Source organism: Lutjanus erythropterus, chromosome 7 (assembly GCF_056507025.1).
Source record: "Lutjanus erythropterus isolate fLutEry1 chromosome 7, fLutEry1.hap2, whole genome shotgun sequence".
Lineage (NCBI taxonomy): Eukaryota > Metazoa > Chordata > Actinopteri > Lutjaniformes > Lutjanidae > Lutjanus > Lutjanus erythropterus.
Genome location: NC_139323.1, coordinates 22473487 through 22493769, shown reverse-complemented (window position 1 = coordinate 22493769; position 20283 = coordinate 22473487). Strand labels below are relative to the sequence as shown.

At 40.0% G+C, this 20283-nt stretch overlaps 1 protein-coding gene across 1 annotated transcript in view; it reads right to left on the bottom strand.

Annotated features, from left to right (window-relative positions):
• Positions 1 to 1937: 1937 nt before the first annotated feature.
• The window catches only part of ptprsa (protein tyrosine phosphatase receptor type Sa), a 309811-nt gene continuing 291465 nt past the window's right edge, over positions 1938 to 20283 (bottom strand). The window contains 6 exon segments of the mRNA XM_084723307.1: positions 1938 to 6333; positions 6648 to 6783; positions 11108 to 11262; positions 16625 to 16750; positions 16870 to 16996; positions 17198 to 17376. Coding sequence (XP_084579433.1) covers positions 6265 to 6333; positions 6648 to 6783; positions 11108 to 11262; positions 16625 to 16750; positions 16870 to 16996; positions 17198 to 17376 — 792 coding nt within the window. The 3' untranslated portion in view covers positions 1938 to 6264.

The following is a 20283-nucleotide window of genomic DNA, read 5'->3' as shown; positions in this document are numbered from 1 at the left end:
CATGCGCATGTGAACGTGGCCCCAAGCTAAGGATCTACAGTGAAGATTTAGGCTAAAAACATGGCGTAAATTATGTCTTTCAAGTCAACTTGGCATGTCAGGCATGTTTGGGTCTTGTGTGAAGTAATTATAGCTAAAGGTTGTGGCAAATGACACAGCAGCTGCAGGTGTGTGGTGCTGTTGCTGCAGTTTACCGTCACCTGTGGCCGGGTGCAGCAGATCTGGTTACACCTAATAATAAAGGAGTGAATGATCATCATTTCCTGAACGATAATTGGGCCAGGCCAGTGTCAGCTGTGCGAAGGAAATAAATGGTAATGGGCTGATGATGCCCCAATGGACTGATCTGGATACTGTAAAAAACAAAAATACAATAAACAAACAAACAAAAAAAGTGCTTACGTTTATCTTGGTGTAGTATTTTATCGATACCCCCTAAAGGCCTATACAAAAAACAAAAATGAAAAAATAAATAAACAAAAATGAAAAAACAAACAAAACAAAACAATGCACTGTAAACTGCTCACTATAATCTTCAGTTATAGTGTTAGGCAAATGCAGGAAAAGGTGGTATTTTCTTTTCACTTGCAGACATTTTACTTTGAGGTTATCACATATCTGAAAAGCCCCACTTGAGGATGGATGGGAGAGCAAATACCACCAGGTGAAGGTTTACCTCTGTGCCAATATCAGCCTGTCTGGGTGGCATTTATCAAGCTCGAAGGGGGGCTTAAGAACACTTCAGGATATGTTTGTGAAGAGGCTGGTGGATAAATATAGGAGGGAGCTAATCAAGCCGCCTATCAACAGAAGAAGTGCACCATCTGTGTGCCTCATCATTTGTCCTGCGAGATGATCTTGTAGCATGTGGCAACTGCTCAGAAGTTGAAGGTTACATTGTGTGTCTTATTATGTTTTGTTTTGTTACATTTTTTTGCCTTGTTGCGTTGTTTTTGTCTTGTTACATCTTTTTCATTTCGTTGCGTCTCTCTTCTTTAGTTGCTCCTTTTTCATTTTGTCTTTTTTGTCTTGTTACATCATTTTTACCTTGTTACACAACTGAGTTATTTTTATCTTGTTATATTATTTTCCTCTTGTTCTTGTTTTTGTCTTGTTAGGTCTTTTTTGTTTTACATCTTTGTCATCTTGATACGTCGTTATTGTCTTGTTATGTCTTTTCTGTTTTATGTCGTTTTCATCTCATTATGTGTGTCTTGCATAACATGCACTGATGGATGCACCAAGGAGTCGTCCTTTCTATGACTTATTTTCCATTCCATTTAGGTTGAAATTGGTCTTGATGTTGTGAAGGCAGCACACAATGACACAAAGTAAAAATACTGAATAATTCCCCTCAAATGCTTTAAAAGTTAGGTAAACTTAGGTAATAAGCCTGTTTTGGAAATGTAATATTTGTGTTAAAGTGTAAAAGTAAAAGTTAAAAAAAAAAAAAAAAAAAAAGAATACTCAAGTCAAATAAAGATACCTGAAAACACACTTAAGTACAGTAACTAAGTATTTGTACTTAGTTACTTCCCACCATGGTAATCAAAGATTAAATATTTAGGGTTAGTGTTAGATGTACTCACTGATTACAGCTGAATTAAAACGACTGATTAAGCAAACTCATATTTTCAGTTAATGCAACATTTTCATCCTCCCCTCTCATTGCAATAAGTTAACAGAACTGAATAATTTTAAGTATAAAAAACATTATTTCATGTTCAGTAGATTAATATTATTTGAACGTTCTGAATTTAATAAGCACAAAACAAAGAAAAATCTACTGGAACACAGCTTTTTAAGTTAGTAGAACTTAGTTTTCACTACCTATTAAAATTAATTAAGGTTGGCAGACAATCAGATATAAAGAGAGATATCTGGAAGGATCCCACCATCACAAATCATTCTGTCTCAGCAAAAAGTCACAGGCAAACTGGTTTTCAGACAACATTTCTTTAATACAAAGTCAACATATCTACATACACAGTGGCTTTAAACCAATTATTGTTTCAGTTAGAAGTAACAGTTTGAAAGTGATAGCTCTTGGCCCTCATACAAAGGAAAAACTATTTTGCTGAGTTTGGGTTCTTTTTCATTTTGTCGGTATGTACTGTATATGTTCTATTCTTTTTGATGTCATCTTTTGTTAGTGTTGCTTTTTTGTTAGTCCCTCCCCCTCCCCCAAATATTCTGCGACATATTCCAGTAAATTTGGCGGCTGTTTTCAAAAGTCTAGCATCTTTACATGAAGTCAAAAGAGTAACACATTGCACAAGCTTCCAAAGACTTCCACGGTTTCGGGTTTGGCATGGGCCCATTTTTATTTTGCCAGTCTTTTTGAGTTCCAAAAGACTTCAGTTCAGGATTTTGAGTTCTTTGTGAAACACCTCAAGGTTCCCACTGTTCAGAGAGGACGTGCTGGAAATGTGAAATTTGCAGCAAGTTTTTGGTTGTCTTGGTCTTCCCTTGGTTGCACCGCACTGCTCTGTTTCATTGAGTCCTGAATTCTTTCTGCATCCCACAACAAAAACGTGGCTGAACAAAAACACACAACATGGTTCTATACAAAATGCAGTAGGGAGAAAATAAATCAAACATGTCATTTTGCAACTGAACTGTTTATGGCCTTTAGCGTAGCTGCATTTGTCCATCAGCCAATGACATATTTATGGACAACACCTTGGCATTTTAGGCAGTTGGACAGCTCGGGACCTTCTGGGGATTTGTGGGAAACTTTTAAGGAATGAAGAACACCTTATTTCTCACAATAGTGGAGAAACAGAGATTATACACATTTGCAACTCCCTTTTTTGTTGGAATTAGAGACTTTAAAGCTCAAATTATTTAAATAGAATCACTTTAAGTTGTTTTAATTTCATGGTTTGACAGAGAAAAGTTCGTTTTACCTCTAGTAAGCCCATGCTAATGCCAGGGCAGGAAAAAGTTATCATCCACATTGAGAATGAGAATGTAACAGGTCGTTGAATTGAAGGTTCATTACCAAATCAAATGGTTAGCTGTTAGAGTGGACTAACTTCCCATCCTCGGCTAAATTACACCAGCAGATCACTGATGCTGATTTCATGCCCTCATTGAGGCTATAGGTGTGAGAACGGGAGCTGGCTTGTTTCCCAGTTTAACTGCTAGCAGGGGAAATTAAAGGCAAGAAAAAAAAAGCGAGTGGTAATTAAAGACCAGGGAGCAGGGCTGGAGAAAGAACATTTCGGAAGGAGAGAAAACAGGCTTTACAAACACCAGGAAGTCGGATATGAGCAGAAACCTCGATCTTTGTAGTTCTGTTCCCACTTAAAGTATGAGATCTTGAGGGTCAAATGATACAAATACATATAATCTATATATTTGTTTATTTACAGGTATATTCTAGATCATAGTGGATATCTAACAAAATGAATGACCACATTATGTCTGAAAATAATCAAAGTAAAAAAAGAGAAAGAACTTATTTTCTTAGAAACTGTGAGGGTCATTGTCTGTACATGATCATACAAGGTACAGTATGTCATTTTGGGCCGACATAGATAACAAAAAGAGTTCAATTATGAATTTTTTTTGTTTGATTAGATATTTTGTAGACCAGTTCATCATTCAACAGTTGCTCAAAATAAAGTCAAAAGAATACTAATGCCTACAAGTTAATGATAATAAAGAATCTCAACAAGGTTTAAAAATGGCATCTCCTCATCGGCACAGGATCTACCCTGGGGTAGAAGTTAAACTGGTGAGTGGAGGTGGAGGATTCAACACCTCGGCTCTTTCTCAAGAAACACACAAGGTCTCTAAGATTACAAAAAACAAACACACAAACAAAAAAAGAAACCAATAAAAAGTCATCATATTTTCAAACATGAGCACTGGCTGGTATAAAAAAAAGATGATGAGGAGAAAAATTGATTTAATACTAAGTGTTTGGATATATCTTTATATTCTGCATTTAAATATATATGCATGTGTGAGTGTGCGGTATATATATGCATAAATACATATACGCACACGTCCACACAGACATGTTATACTTAACATTTCTACAGTGAAAAAATAGAATGTCTTTAAACGTAATATGAACAAATAAGCATTTCTCTTTTCCTGCTAAGTTTAAAAAAATGTGATACAACGTCTCTGTTAAAAAACTAAACCAAAAAGAAAATAAAAAGTCAACTATGTAATGTAAAATAAGTCGTCATAATACAACATTAATGTTTTTCATAATGTTACAGTAACAATAAGGCTTTTTTGGAAATAAGAAAAGATTACACACAGTTCTGTCCATCCATCGCTCTGGTTTTTTGTGCACACCCTTCTTCGCAGAATCCGTACACTCATCTGTACCAAAAGATTGATCTCAAAATGAAAACTCACTGATTTCAAAAGCTTGATTTTTTTTTTTAATTAATCACACTCATATACATTAGTGCGTCAAATCCAACCTGCAGTTGTTTTTGGAGTATTTGTTTCAAGTTTTTTTTTTTTTTTTCTCTTAGGGATGTGCAAGTTTACTTGTACCAAAGAATTTCATTATCACATAATGGCATCGAGATCCAACATGGCTGCCTGGTCTGGCTGTGGCATCCACACAGACATCATCTATAAAAAACCCAAAGCAACTACTTTGTTTATCCACCTGTTACCAAACACACACACAGTGGAACTAAAGGCCAATTTTTCAACCACATGAACGTACAGCTTTTGTAATTGCAACAGGCCTCTGCCACTCTTGAGTGTCTTATACAATGAGATAGATGATTATAGAGGAGGCTGGAAACAAAAAAAAAAAAAAAAAAGGAGAGGTGGAAAAGACCGGTGGACGATGATGTTGTCATGTGGATGCGCTTTCAGTCATGCCCGCCTGGGCGCAAGCAGTTAGCAGAGCTGGCATCTTTTTGTTCGTCAGTTTCCTCTCCCTCAAGAGTCACATGTACGGCATACACGAGATAAGCAGCATGTTTGGTTTTGACAGAAAATTTAAAAAAAAAGAAGAAAAAAAAAAGATAATTCCTCATAAGACAAAAAAGTTCAAAACAATGATGATGAGCGTTGGTCACTGTACACAAAGAAAGCCCCAACTTTTGGGGCGATCCTTGTTTGGTTGTTCCATTTTGATCCAAAGCTTCTCGCCCACCAGTTGTTCAAAATGGTGGATGTTAACACCGAAGCCCCATGATGCAATGGTTCCAAAGAGAGGAGTGACTGTAAAAAATCATGGGACACGGTTGCCATTTCTCCCAGCTTGACCATCCACAACACGACCCAGCTGCAGCTCCTCGCAACAGCCAAGGTTTCTCCCCGATTTCTCCGGTGACTGAGACACGAGCCTCCTGGGGCACTTTTTAAATACACTGTGGTCAACATCACTGTGGTTTCCTGGTTTGGGATACTGGTTTTACACACAATTCATGAAACTAACTGATCTTAAGATATGTGCTGCTGCGTTCCTCCCAACAACCACTGACTGTTCCTTCTCTAAGCATTTAGCGCTTGAGAACAGGCAGTTAAGTGATGTATACTTTAATAGTTGAGTGTTTTTTTCCACACAAATTATGCATATCATTTGGGGGAAAGTGTAAAAAACTCAAGTTTTATTTGATGCCAGATGGTATTGTGTCCTCGCACTTGTTACGTTTTGATCTTTTTCTCCTACCAGAGTTTGGGGAAAACCACTTGTCAACAACAATTTGGTAATTTCTCCGGATATCACTCACAAAACGTGTTGATAGAAATACTTGAGCTCCCTTTTACACCCAGGCATATCAAAAGAACAAGAAAGTCACCCCATCGTGGCTACATCCAACTGCCTCTCACTGATTTTTGCTGTTCTCCTTCATTATCTGTTGCTTGTTACTGTTGTATCACGAAGATATTTTTGAGAAGAGAAATGTCCACGAATGTTTACAATGTCCTCCACATTGAAACACTTGAGGTAAGGTAAGCAGTCTGACACTTTGATCGATTCCCGCCCCACAGCTTGAGCCACAGCGTCTGGTTTCTCCTCGGATGAGGATTTTCTTTACTACATGATGGGCAATTTTCCTCCCGAAGGGTCTCTTTAGTCGAATTGGAATTATTCTAAACAGATTTCTTGGGCGTTGTCTTCTAAAAAAATCTACAATAGGATCCTGTTGGGTGTGTCTGAATTAGTGATGGTGATATCGTCGTCTGCTGTCGTCGTTTCAAATTTCATAGTTTCTATGGCTCAGGAGACTGTTGAGGTGGGTGACAGGATTCTGGGGGGGAAGAGATGGCTTTTTACGTTGCATAGTGATCAAAGCTTCCTAAATACTCCAGAGCTGCGTGATAGCAGAATTGGTACTCATCCTGTAGGGAAGAAACACAGAAAAAATACATCAGTAAATGAGATCAATAAGTTCAGACAACATTAAAAAAAAAACACTGGTTGAGATCTTACAAGATGGCATTATAGATCAGAGTTTACTACAAATGTATAGAAGTGATTTCAGTTTTATCGACCCTTTGCTAAGCCCCTCCTCTGAACAGCAACTGTCCAATCATAGATTAGGTTTCAAGAAGCGGCATTTAGCCTCGAAACTACAGTAAACTTTAATACAATTATGTGTTACCCAAAACTAGAAGCACAGAATATGTTTGTGTGTGTCTGCATGACCTCTGACCTCAGTTTGGACCATGGCTGGCCTCTGTGTCCGGAGCATCTTCACTGTCTGGAAGATATCGACCACGCCTTCATAGCGCATTCGCTCCAGGACGATGCTGAGGGTGATGAAGACTCCGGTCCTCCCCACACCAGCACTAGAAACAGACACAGTGAATTAATAAGGGTGTTAAAGATATGTCTTGCATGCTCAGTGGTGAGTCTATTTTTTTTATTTGTCTTTCTGCTGCATCTAAAGTTCTCTTGTGTGTACGTGACTTTATAACTCCAACTAAGACCTGCAACACTCATCTTTAAGTTATTTCAGTCTTCTATTTCCTCTAAAATACATACACATCTGCAACAGGAATTTGTTGTAAAGCTGCACTTGGCAACTTTGCACGTTTGCAGCTCCGACTGCCGTTCGAAAACTTTTGATAGCCACAAATCCTGCGGCAGGGTAACGTGACGGCGACAACGGGCAAGGACGCAATCTGCATGTGGGAACTCTGCAAACCCACTTTGATGTGCGTCCCCATTCTTGTCGAACACAAAATGAGCCCCCAAGGACACCGACAAATCACGCACACAAACAAGCAAACATTTTGTCTCATTAAGCCCCTCCTCCCATGTGTGGAAAAAGTCCGCCTGCTGCTGCTGCTGCTCTCCAGAAATACAGTCTGAGTCTTAACTCAGATCCTGAAATACTTGAGAGCTGCCTCTCTAAGCTGCTTTGCTGTGAAATGACTTCCACTTCACCAATGGAACAATAATTGATATGACAACAGATTTATTTGGGCTTCTTCCAGCCTCCGATGCTATTTTGTTGAGCGAGGAGCGAAAGCAGTGGCTGCTAGCAGACACTTTTGTTTTGTGTGTGTGTGTTTACGCCTGTGAGTGTGTGTCTGTTGGGGGACAAAGCTACGACAAATGACAAAAAAATGACTTGTATCAGCTGACAGTAAATTAAATGATATCGAACACAGTAGTTATTGAGCCTAATCATGCAGAACATACGACCACCCACCACCAACCCCCACGCCGCAGTGTCTCTCAGCCCTCCCAAAGCCTCTTCCTAGGAGTCGGTCACAGCTTGTCACATGGACTCTTAAACTCACTCAGCTCCTCTCTCCCTCTCCCTCTGTCTCTGCTTCTCTCCAGGAAGATCGACTCTCCAAATCTGAAGGCTCGCCGAGCCGCTGCAGACTGAGAGGATTTGGTGTCCCCATTCACAGTACGTAATCGGGCAATTAATGACAAAAAGCATGTGGGTCTATTAGATAGTGGCTGAGGAGGGGAGAGGAGGAGTGAAGAAGAAAAGGGGGTGGGAGTGGAAGAAAGAAGGGCCAGGGGAGAATGGATGGATGGATGGAGAGGAGAGGAGGAGAGAGAAAGAGAGCGGGAGAGAGGATTAAGAAATAGACAGAGGGATGACAGACGAGGAAGGCCGGTGACAGAAGACGAAAGAGTAAGAGAAAAGGAAGGCATAAGCCCTCAACATGGAGATGAAAAGCCTGAAGGAGGAGGGAGGGAAGAAGAAGAGGAGGAGGAGGAAGAGGAGGAAGATGAGGATGGTCGGGAGGAGAAGGAGGTAGTGACAGACAAAGAAACCAACCAAAGCTTAATATTTTTTCTTTAACATCACTTCTCATGAGAAACTTCTTTCCAAAATTAGATATCTACCTTTACACAAAGTGACACCTACTCTGATTTGGAACGACTTGATAAATAGTACAAAATTAAGGACTGCAGGTAACTTAACTGCATGATTAACTTCAACAAATTCTAATGATTTACTTCACTGTCGACTGCAGAAGTTCTGAGTTAATCCTCTTTTGATTCTCAAGAATTCAAACTAAGTTCACTGAGATGTGTCAAGGATGCATTAACTGTTTGGCAGCTGAATACAAAAAAGTCATATGACTCTTAGACTGGGTGACATCAACAAGAATTTATTTAATCTAAGATTAGTTCTAATCAGAATTTAGCAAAACTAAAATCCAGATTTAAAATTACAGAGCTTTGTTGCACAATTAAAAACCATAATTAAATAAGAGTTTCACCAGAAATAAATACACAGATGAAAAAGAAATGAGTACTGTCTGAACCTGGTAAAAGAGGAAGGAAAACTTTAGACTCAGTCCTTAACAATATTTTACATGGTTTGCTAGCTTGTTTAAAAGTTAAGAAAGCTTTACATTGTTTGCTAGCAAGCTAAAAACATAACAAAATGTTAAATTGTTTGCTGGTGAGCTAAAAACTTAACAAAACATATCATTGTTTCTAGCTTGCTATAAAGTTAAAACATTACATTATTTACTAGCTTGCTAAAATGTTACTTAGCCCAGTCAGCCTACTCATAAATTGTGGCTGAAATAATGGTATGAAAAGGCCAAATAACAGAAGATAAAAAAAAAAAATGGTCAGCACAGCAAGCCAGACTGGACTGTGTTAACAGATCAACTGGAGTGAAAGAAAGAATAGACGCATCATAAAACTCAACTGGCTTGACTGTCGCTTAACGTTTTTTTTGAAGACCTTCATTATTTCGCTCAATCCATCTAAAAAAAAAGCAGTCATTTTAAAATCTAAACCTCCTCTGCCAAAAGTTAATAATTCATCACATTCTAAGTTTGAGTGTGGTAAAAACTTAGCAGAGGTTTAAAGACAGGTTTAAATTGAATCATTCTTAATTACAAAACTGTTTAAAAAAGCTTGGTGCAACATCATTTAAAGTTAAAACATGATTTAATCCGAGTTTAGACATTAATCCTTGTTGGTGCAACCCAGCTTTACAGTCCAGTTTAACAGGCCGTGGGCCTTTTTGTCCATGACTCCAGTCTTGCGACTCCTTCTGCAATAGGTGATCCTTTTGCTTTAAGACAGTGCTCTCCCCCTCCAATAACGACCTCATAGAAGGGAGGAATAACTCAGTCTTATTGGAGCTTCCCTGACACATCTTACAACTCCCCTGGGCCCGTTTGATGGCAGGTGACATCATTGCTTTTTAATACACGGGAGGTGATGTTATGTTTGATGATGTCATGGCGCCAGTGCAATAGAAAGGTGGCTGCTACTCTCTTCCGAAAGTAAACCATGCTTATGAGGCAACGAGGAAATTATTCAGCGTGGTAACACCTTTGTTTGTTAACACTATCACATTGTGTTAGTTTGACAGTTGTATCCTGAATTTTTTAGGCATCTAAATACCAATCAGACCACAAAAACAATTTATCACATACAGGTAAGTATCTTTGGTAAAGGGATTTCTAGACATTTCTTCTTTACTAGTCTGTAAAGCATACAAAAACGGCCTATCAACCATGTCCACTGCCCTGCAACAAAAGGTAACAACTCATTCAGATCTCACTCAAGGACTATGGAAGAAGAAGAATGATCTGATTTCTTAGTGGTGACCACTACCAAATATCAGCTTTTAGCAGAGTCCAGTGTGTCAAGTTAATGATGAAGGTTACCTTGGAAGCAACACCCGAGGTGATGAAAAATGCATCACGGAGCGATCATAAAAACCAAAAAGAATGGCTGTATCATTTCATGTGCCTCCTCTTTGCAAATGCCAAGCCGCATCTCAACCTTATCAATTATGGAGGAGATGGGCCTGTGGAGGTGCAGCCGTAGTGTACTGCGGTGGCAAAAAGGAGAGGAGGGATCGTATCTGATGATGCTGTTAGAGCTGCACCGCAGGAGGTGCTGTGCTGCAAAACAATAACCACCTTAAGACGTGATTTAATCTTGTCTTGATGCTTTAAGCCTTATATCTCTTTCAAGACGGAAAGTATGGCTTTTGAGTGCAGTTTGAGGCGATACGGCATACCATGCCTTTCTTTTCAAGAAAATCTTATTATAATATAGAATTTTTAAGGTGATAGTTTACCCAAAAATAAACACATAATTTTGCTCTGGATTTCAGTGCTATTTAGCCATCTATATGGATTTGGTGTGAGCTATTAACCATAGAGACGTTTGCCTTGTCTTGACTGTAATGGAACTGGCTCTTGGCTTGTGGTGCTCAAAATTCCAAAAATTACATTTAAAAAATTCAACAGCAATGTGTCTTTCCAGAAATCATGAACCAGTTACTCGAAAAAAATCGACAGACCTTGTTATGAGCAGTTTCATGGAGAAACTACTTTCTTTCTATGCTGCAAAGAAAGTAAAGAGACATTGCGTTTGAATTTTTCAGATGTATTTTTTAGCACTTTGAGCACCATAAGCCAAGAGGGGTGGGCATTGTACTTAGGCACAGCATGAACAAACTGTACCTAATGTGAAAATGCCATTAGTTTCATGTGAGAGGAGGCAGGCATCTGTATGGCTCTATGGTATCTCAAAAGCTCACTAACTCACACCAACACTATCTAAATGGAAATATGCCACTTCAGGCTATGCATTTTGGATCTTGGGTCTTTGAGGCTGTGAAGAAGAGCAAGTATGGTACGACATGACGGTGAGGCCCCTTACCTGCAGTGGACAGAGATTGGTCCATCTTGTCCGAACTGCTCCTTGGTTTTATGCACCTGGCCAATGAAATCGATGAATCCCTCCCCGGATTTAGGCACGCCTTGCTCTGGCCAGTCAGTAAACTGGAACTGCCTTACTGTCCTGGACTGGCCATCCTGCAAATACAAGGAAAAGAAAGTGAGGTTAGAGGACGGAGATTGTAAATCAGGTGAAGAAGCAAGAGAAAGTACAGAAGTGTGGGGAGAAGGTGTATGGCTGTCTGGAAAAAACAGGTCACAGAGGAACTCTGTTCATGGTTTTTGAGTGGGAACTTTGATGAAAAGAGTAATCATTACATCATTACTGTCAGAGATTGGGATTGCAATCCCCCCAACCCAACCCAATTGACCAATTCAACCGCCCACTAACCAAGAAACCATTCCCAACCCTCTTTGGATCCCTTAAAGAACATAAGATACAAATGAGTACAAATGAGTAAGATCTTACTAATTTTCCCTGTAAATAAAACAGCATTCATTGGTGTTTTGTTCCTCCACAACACTAACACAGATGAATAAATGCACAGTGACACACACATCTCAGCACAGAGGGACAGTGTGTCCTTCTGCTCCTCTACCTCGGTCCCAGTTGTCTCTATTTTCTCCTCTGCTGAGTTTTCGAGTGTGTGTCTGGGTGTGTGTTCACCGCAATGAGTAGGTCCTAGTTAAAGCTAATCAATAGTGTATCTGCCATGACAAGCGTCTTCTCCCAGACAGCATGTTGAATAGGATAATCCTTCGATGCGATCGATAGAGTGACCTGATGGATGAGTGGAGCGGTGGAGGTAAGAGGCAAGAACGGAGGACTGACGGAGCAGAAGGTGGGATTGGACGGTGAAAACTGAAAACAAAAACTCACTGACAAGTCTGCTAGACGAAATGTCAATCGCAACAATTTAATATAATATCGATTCTCATAATCTTGTTTTAGTGGTGCACTTGCTTCCAATGCAAACAAAAACATTTAAATACATTTTTAGAATCGAGCGTATCACACTAGGACAACTAATGCACTTGTGTGTCGTGTCCTTGTAAAGAAACTTATTTCCAACTCGTCTTGGAGAGAATAAATTTGTCAAGAAAGTGAAGAAAGCAAAGCATGTTTGCATTTTGAGGCACGCTGCCTGTTTGATGCCTCCAGCAATTAAGACCACCAGGTGTTAGTTTCTCCAGTTGTTTCTCACTTCTCTGCATGTGCAACAGACTTCGGTTTCGACGAGATGTGTCATTCTCACACATTCTGCTCTCATTTGTTCACACAGCAAAGGCACAATTTGATTAATAATCAGTTGGTGACTAGTAAACTGGGATCTGTTTGTCCCTTCTGTTATCCTGCTATTAGATAGTGTAGAATCATAAAGTCTAAAATTAAGTTTAGAGTAATGCTGTCTGAATTGTGTTACAGAATCGACGTCATTTACAAGAATGAATGCACTTGACGAACAAGTTACATTAATACACATGAAGTGCGAAATAGACTGTGAGGTTCGTGACAGCCATTCTGACGTGAAATACTGGGATAAACACAGGTGCTACCAATGATACAGAGTCAGTGTGCTGTTTGTGTGTGCTGTCTCTGGCTCTGCTATACTAAATGGAACAGGACCTTTAATAGTCTCATTGGTAACACCCTGCTGTTTCGTATCAGTATGGTTACCGTGAGAAAAAGTCTTACAGCCTCATATTTTCCGGAAGCTATGCTGTGTTGACTGCAATTAACTGTCCATGCTGCCTCTGATGCAGGACACATGTGAAGAACTGGATATATACTTAAACAAATTTGGATTATACCAGTTTTATTGGTCTCCTGAAGTATCTCCAGGACAATGGTGGCGTGTGTAGATGATATGGTTGGTAGCTCCTTTAAATTTCACTACATTTTTGGTTTATTTTTTGGCTTTATTTCTGAAACACGCATCACGTGTGACAGAAATACACTCTCAGGAGAGGAGGACAGCTCGGACACAAGGCTGACCCTGGCTAATGTCTGGCTTCCTGTTGCTTGGCAAACCTGAGTCCCATTTCATTTAATTTTCATGACCAGAGACTGTTGTGGCCACATGTTACAGAGACCTGCTCCACCACAACATCCTGGGTCAAGGTGTTGCCCTTGATTGTGCTCCAAGCTGAAAGGATGGAACATCAAATGTAAATATGCACTGCATAATTATATGTGTATAGGAGTATGTATATATGTATATAACTAACTTCATTTACATATTTTATCATATTCTAGTTGGGTTTTAATTATCTGTATATGTTCTATCACTGTGGAGTATAAAGGGACTAAAGCTCTTTTTGTTGTACAATCCTGTGTTGTATAATGATAATAAATAAACTTAATAATCAGAAGAATGAAGATGCTCTTCTATTGTAAAGAATTAATCACACGACTGAGGATTACTGACTGCCCGCACTGGCCTCTGGATAAAAATAGCTACTGGTTAATTTTTCCTGGTTTCAGGGTATCACCCAGTCCAGCAAGCTCTTAAACAATGGATGGAAAAAAAAACTTCATTTAAGTTATTTAATTTGCCAGTGACCATAAACAGGTTTCAATGATGACTAAATGACCTTGTAAAACTATTAATGGGTTTCTCAGCTCTCTTCATCTGTTGCTCTATACATCACATCGAGTTAATAGTAAATGTGTTGATGTAAACAAGCACCTTAGGCTGTATATTCATCATGGATGTTTTCATGGTGGCTGCACTACCTTCTTATGCATTCATTCATTCTGATTTTTGCCACAAGCTAACCATCCCCCCTCTACTGCTAGCATGCTAAATGCAGATGGTGACTGAAAGCTGAATGTACGACACATGCAGCTATTGTATGTCAAAGGATATACATAATCTGTCTATTGAATCCTTGTGCTCTCAATGTCCTGTTGTCCCGTGTGCACCGTGTTGCCATCTTAGCTGCTGATATGTTTTAGCACCAACACTGCCAAGATGCATTCATGTACATTTGTTGTACGTGACAAATACACTGATTTGGATTCTAATAAGTTAAGCTCCATGTAGTGACTCTCTTTGTACAACATCTCATGTCTCTTTCCCTGTTTTATGACGCATTGCATGTTTCCTTTCTTTCATTGCCTTTGTTTTTCATCTCAAAAACATTTTGCCTCAGCAGGGGGATTAAAAGTGAAAGAGGGGCAAAGACAACAACACAATAAACCAAGCACGCCGAAGAAAGAGAGGAGAGGAAAAAAGGAGAGGGAAATTTAACACACAACCTGAGGGCCCACGCGGCGTGTCAAATTGTGTGATTAAATACGTGACTGGCTCGCTAGATGTGAGTGTTGAGGCGTGGAGTCTCTGCTATTACTGCGCAGAGGCATGCGATGTTCACGCGAACACACACACGTTCGTGCATGCACGCACACGCATACACACACACACACCCTCTCATTCGTACAATGGGAAACACATAAACATGCATGTACATCTACATAATCTACAGTATAAGGGGTAAAACCCAGTTTACATACACTCTTACCTGCACACACTATCAGTAATATGGGGTTAAAAATCTACAAATCTACACACAGACCTGATCTCCTCTTTCACACCTACATACCCTGGTGGTTTGTTTCCTTAAAGGAGAAATCTGTAATACATTTTCTGTAATTTATCAAAAAAAATACCATGATATGTCAGAGAGTCAGGAAACACGCTAAGTTGAAACAATGGCTTCTCTGTCAACAGCGCTACAGCCACAGTTTCCCCCTTTGAAATTTCTATTCTGGGCCGGAATAACTGTTTTTGTTTGCCTATTTCATGTTAATTAGAGTTCAAATTAATGCTGAATGTTTGCTGAATGAGTAAGTGCCTCTTTATGAGTTCTAAGAAATCATTAATAATCTTTTAGAAGTAGATGTTTCGAACAGTTAAACTGAGCAATATATCAACGGGATCTGGCAAGCGGTGAGACAGGCAGTCAGAGAACTCAAACACCAGAGTGTGTGTTTTCAGAGCAGTGGGCTTTTGTATTCAGGATAACGGTTTAGCTTTACATCAACAGCAAATGACAGCTGATCAACTTACAGTGTAAGACTTGTCATCGTTTGTTACTGTCAAGTTACAGTGTTCCTGCAGTCTGTCTGAGCTTCTACACGTCTGGAGAGGAGGGGTTGGTGAGAAACAACTCGCTCCAACCATAGGCTGTATGTTAAATAGGGATTCAACCTATAAAATACACGGTCTACAGCTCCAACTCACTATTTGAGCTGCAGTACTCGTTTTTCGATGTACAGCTGAAACATATTGCTTCTTTAACTGTGATGATAAGCAGACTGTCAGCCTGTCTGCTGCTGTTTGTACGCTTTGATGATTCTGCCCCCTTTAAAGATCCTATGAATGGATGTGTCCTTGTATGTTAAAAAATAAAATATCTAAAAGTTACAAATGTATGTGCATGGGTGTATATATGTGCTGAGAACAGCAAATCAGCATGGAGATAGATGTGTGGCTGAATGTGAGTATCTGTGTTTTTAAGCCTGTTAAGAGAGGCATTCTGCACACTGCAGAAGTGTCTTAGTGTGTTTGTGTATGTGTGGGGTGATGGCATACCAGCATTCCTGTCTGATTTCCAGACTGTGGGTAGTGTGTCTGTGTATAAGTGTATGTGTGTGTATCTTTACATGCAGAGATATACTGTATTAATGTTTTTAATACCAACAGGATGACTGCTAACTAGCTGCCACAATGTTTGGGCAATCACTGGATATGTCTGTCCGATCTAATTGGTCCAGAAAAGAAATCCTCAGGTAAAAAAAAAAGATACAGCACAGTAGTGCAGAGTAGGATATGAACAGTTCAGGGCAAGAAACAGTTGTGAACTTACTATCTGAATTAAGATATTTTCAACATTAAGTCATCGTGATATCTTGTTTTGAGTGGAAACCCATGTAACTACGGAGGGAAATTATAATATAAAAGCCATTTTAGGGATTTTTTTGGAAAGAAAATGTGATCTAATTGTGGTGCTCCTATGTTTATGTGACCTACTTTTCTGTAACCGGCTACATTTCCCACACTCCAGTGAAGGGTGGGCAGCCAGCGCAATTGTGGAAATTACAGCATAATTTGGTACTGCATTGCATTCTGGTCTTTTGAGTCTACTGAGAAAATGGTGTCTCTGTATATTGTGTGTTGTTACTGAATGTCTGTACTATAAAATGGAGAATTTACAGAACAGAGTTCCCCTTGCTCTTTGAACGTGTATTTACCTGTGAAGTTTAAGACTGCTGTGATGGCAAATAAGTGGAAATAATATAATTTGACTGGTTATATCCACAGCTAGACATTGTTTTCATCTCATTTTCAGGTGTTACTGCTGTTATTTATTTATTTCACAAGCTGTTAATTACTATGTCAAATATATTTCATGATTACATTAGCCTTTAATTTGCTGCTTGTTCCCAGCTCACAACCTACTCAACCCACATCCATCACCCTCAGGTATGTCTTACCCTGGCGTCTGTGACCTTGAACTCTCGGAGGATGTACTGGGGCATGTTGTACTCTGCCATGGGATCAACGACAAAGTACTGGTACCTGGCAGAGCGCTCCGCCGGCCAGTACTGGTGACACTTTTCCTGTTTGAGCAAACAGAGAGACAAACCCTATCTTTAATTCATATTTTGACAATCGTTTTTTCTTTTTTTTCATTTGACTGCTTGAATGTTTGCATCTATGTGTGTTTATGTGTATGTACCCGTCCCATCTCTCTCAGCTTGGTCAACATGACTACAATAGTAGAGTTGTTCTCCCAGAGCATTCTCCAGAAGTCTTCTGTAGTCTCTGCCAGAGGGCCCTGCGTCGCAATGTAGGCCTTCTGTTGCCTGCATACAAAAAAAAACATAACAAAACCACTTATGTTTGGCTTATATAATTAATCAACAATGTTTTAACAACACTTACGCAAACAGCACACAGAAAGTTCTGGCTGGTACTTGGGCATTGCTAAGACAAACAAGCAATGTGTATAAATTTGCTGTTTTAATTAAGCATGCCTATTGCTTGCATCTCAACCCTCTTTCTACCTGTATCCATCAATGAAGCTGGCATTGATGTAGTCAGATCCTTCCAGGCCTCTGATTGGCTGAAGGCAGACGCGTGTGGTCTCATAGGGCATGATGTTGACCAGCCGATTCTTGAACTTGTTGCAGGGGAGGTTGGCACTGATGAAGCGCGACGTGTGGGCTTTGGAGTTGGCCAAACGCTGGAGGGGAAAGATGGAGGAAAGGAGGTAAGGAAGGCACAGTAAGAGAGTTTAAAAAAAGCATTACACAGAAGGTGTGCAGTGAAAGGTGTGGAGGAGGACGCGGATGAAAAGAAAGCGCAGTGAGTGAGGGGAAGAGGGATTGAAATTGCAAAAGCAACGGTAGTTACAAAGAGGACAGAGGAGGTATGAAAAGAGGAAGGACAGGATGATAAAAGGAGGAGAGGTAGGGGAGATAAGGACAGAGGGGAGGACAGGTGCGAGACAGATCAAGAGAGGAGTATATCAATGACAGAAAGTAATAAAGCAAACCCAATCTAATCTGCTTCACCAGCTTCAAAGGGACATTGTTTATCAAGAGTGCATTTATCGGAGAGCAATTGGAAAACTTTATCCTCTTTTGCAACTTGTGGGGTCCTGCAGGGTCAGATGCAACGATGGAAAATATGCCACACACCCAGACTAACAAGCCCGTGGATCAAGCCTGCACGAAACAGAAAACTCGTCTAAAAGTGGGTCACCAGTGCCTTTGATAACAGCAGTGTGGTATGTGTGCATAAAACATAGACTCACACATTGGATGTTCAGAAAGACAAACACACACACACACACACACACACACTGCATAATGATCAAAATGAAAAGCTGTACTGCTACATCATCATCGTCACAGGGACGTCGATGGGAGTTTGTGGGTCAGCAAGTCTTGTGATCGCATCCTCTTGGCTTCAGTGTCTCTACAAAGCATTTGTGTGTGTGTGTGGGGGGGTGTGTGCTTGTTAGTGTTTGCCACCCCAATCAGATTGTGTAGCCCCCCATTGAGGCTGAGAAAAGCACGGCACACTAGCAGCATCAGAAGAGGGAGAAGACAGATGAGTTGCAGCTGACCTCACTAAAAAGTAGACATGCATGTAGGTTTATTTCCTAAACTCCTTTTCTCTCAATGGTTGTCAAACTACACAAAGTGAAAGTGAAAGTGTTTCTCTTTGAATCTCAGTGTGAACAACAACTCTTTCTCCCATTAGGGCATTGTTGTCCTCTCCTTCTCTCTGTGTCAGTGGCCACTTGGAGTTTGTCCAGCCCCTCTTCTCCTCCCTCCCCTTCATCCCTCGCTACTGTCCTCTCTTTGATCTGTGTTTCACAAAGGCACCTGGAAAGGCTTGAGGTGGCCTGGCAATGCTAAAGAGGCCCTCAGTGACACCAACGAACACCGCAGAGGGTGCAGGGAGCAGAGCCAAATCTGGCAACCTGTCATCCAGCAGGGCAGAGATTCACCTGGGGTACATCTGGCCACGGTTGCCAGCTCCTTTCCCATTTACAGTACAGTTTATCTTGTCACTTGGAAGGTAAGCTAATGTACATTAAGTATGGGATAAACATATTTGGTGTTATATGTCAGAACAGGGCTTACAAAATTGTGATTATCCTAATCCTAACCTGCCCTCACCGTAACCTTAATAAACAATTACTCAATACATGATGAATCTAATCCTTTGCACAGTGAATTCCAGCTTCTTCTGTCTGGACGGAGTTTCATAGCCCCAAGGTGCAGAACAAAGCAGTGTAGAAGTAGCGGTCAGATGAAACAAGTTGTACTTATTAATTAGGCAAAAATTATAAATTTAGACAAAAACTAGAAAAAAATATGTTCTTTTTAGACAGTATTAGACCATTTATTAGACCCGTATCAGACTTTATCAGAGGGTAATTAGGGACACATTACAACAGAGCTGTACTGTAGACTAAAGTAAAATCTCATATCCGCTACCTGAGACAAACCTTCTTTGAATGGTGTGATACAATTGTCAGAATAGCCAAGACCTGCCTTTTTTATTGATCAAATCACATTATCCACCTACATTATTACAGTGTCTGTGCAGTCATGCATAGACATAATATTCCTCTACCTCTATAATCTTGGCCTTTACTTGTTGGATCAGGTTCACTTATTGTTTTCAAATGGGTAAGAGCAGATATGTGAATTCGCTTTAGTTTACAGTACAGTTCTGTTGTAATGTGCCTCCAATTACCCTCTACTGAAGTCTATTAAGGATTTAATAAAGGGTTTCATAAAGAGCATACTATTTCTAGTTTTTGTCTAATTTAATACAACGTATAGCTTGTTACATCTTATGAGTGTGTTGTAATTTAAAGTGCTTTAAAATAGCTTTGTCTCGGCGGGATCACTTACTTAGATGAAGAAGTCATAGCAACATTGCACAGAAGCAGTAACAATTATCTATCTACCTTTGTTCAAGGGGTTATTTATTCAAGTCTTTTTTATTGTTATTTCTCAAGTCCTTTTATCATGTTTCAGTAACTTAAACCTGATGTTTTTGTGGCAAAAGTGTCATAGTGCCTTGAAAAGTTCTTGTAAACTGTCAGTGTCATTTTTATTTAAAACTGAGAAGCAGTTTTGCCTCCATGTTTGCATTTGGCTCCTAATTAAAACTCTGCTGCTGCTGAATTCGAAATCATCTCTTCACTATTTAATTTCTCATGGATCCCACTAGCCCAGCTGCTCTTTTTTTTTTTTAATCGTGTTATGATTCGTGTCCTGTATGTTGCTGAATACATCTCTTGCATGGGGGTTATGTGCATAAATTTTTCCCTGAACATGCTTGTTATTCATGTAACATATGCCAGAAAGCACTCGGCTGACAACTCCACGACAAGTCCCTCTTCTCGGTTCACTCTCTCCGCTGAACTCCCGTGGCTCCCACCAGTCGCAGCTTAACTCTGCATGTCGCCGTTTCCCACCTGAGAATGACAATACCCTCCCACCCATCCCCATAGTGCAGCATTCTGTCGAATCACTTCCTTAGTGCCAAGTTAGCATACAGTCGTCCCTTTGTTCATTAGCCAAACGTTCCTCCCTCCACTTGCCCTGCCATCCACCTCCATTTG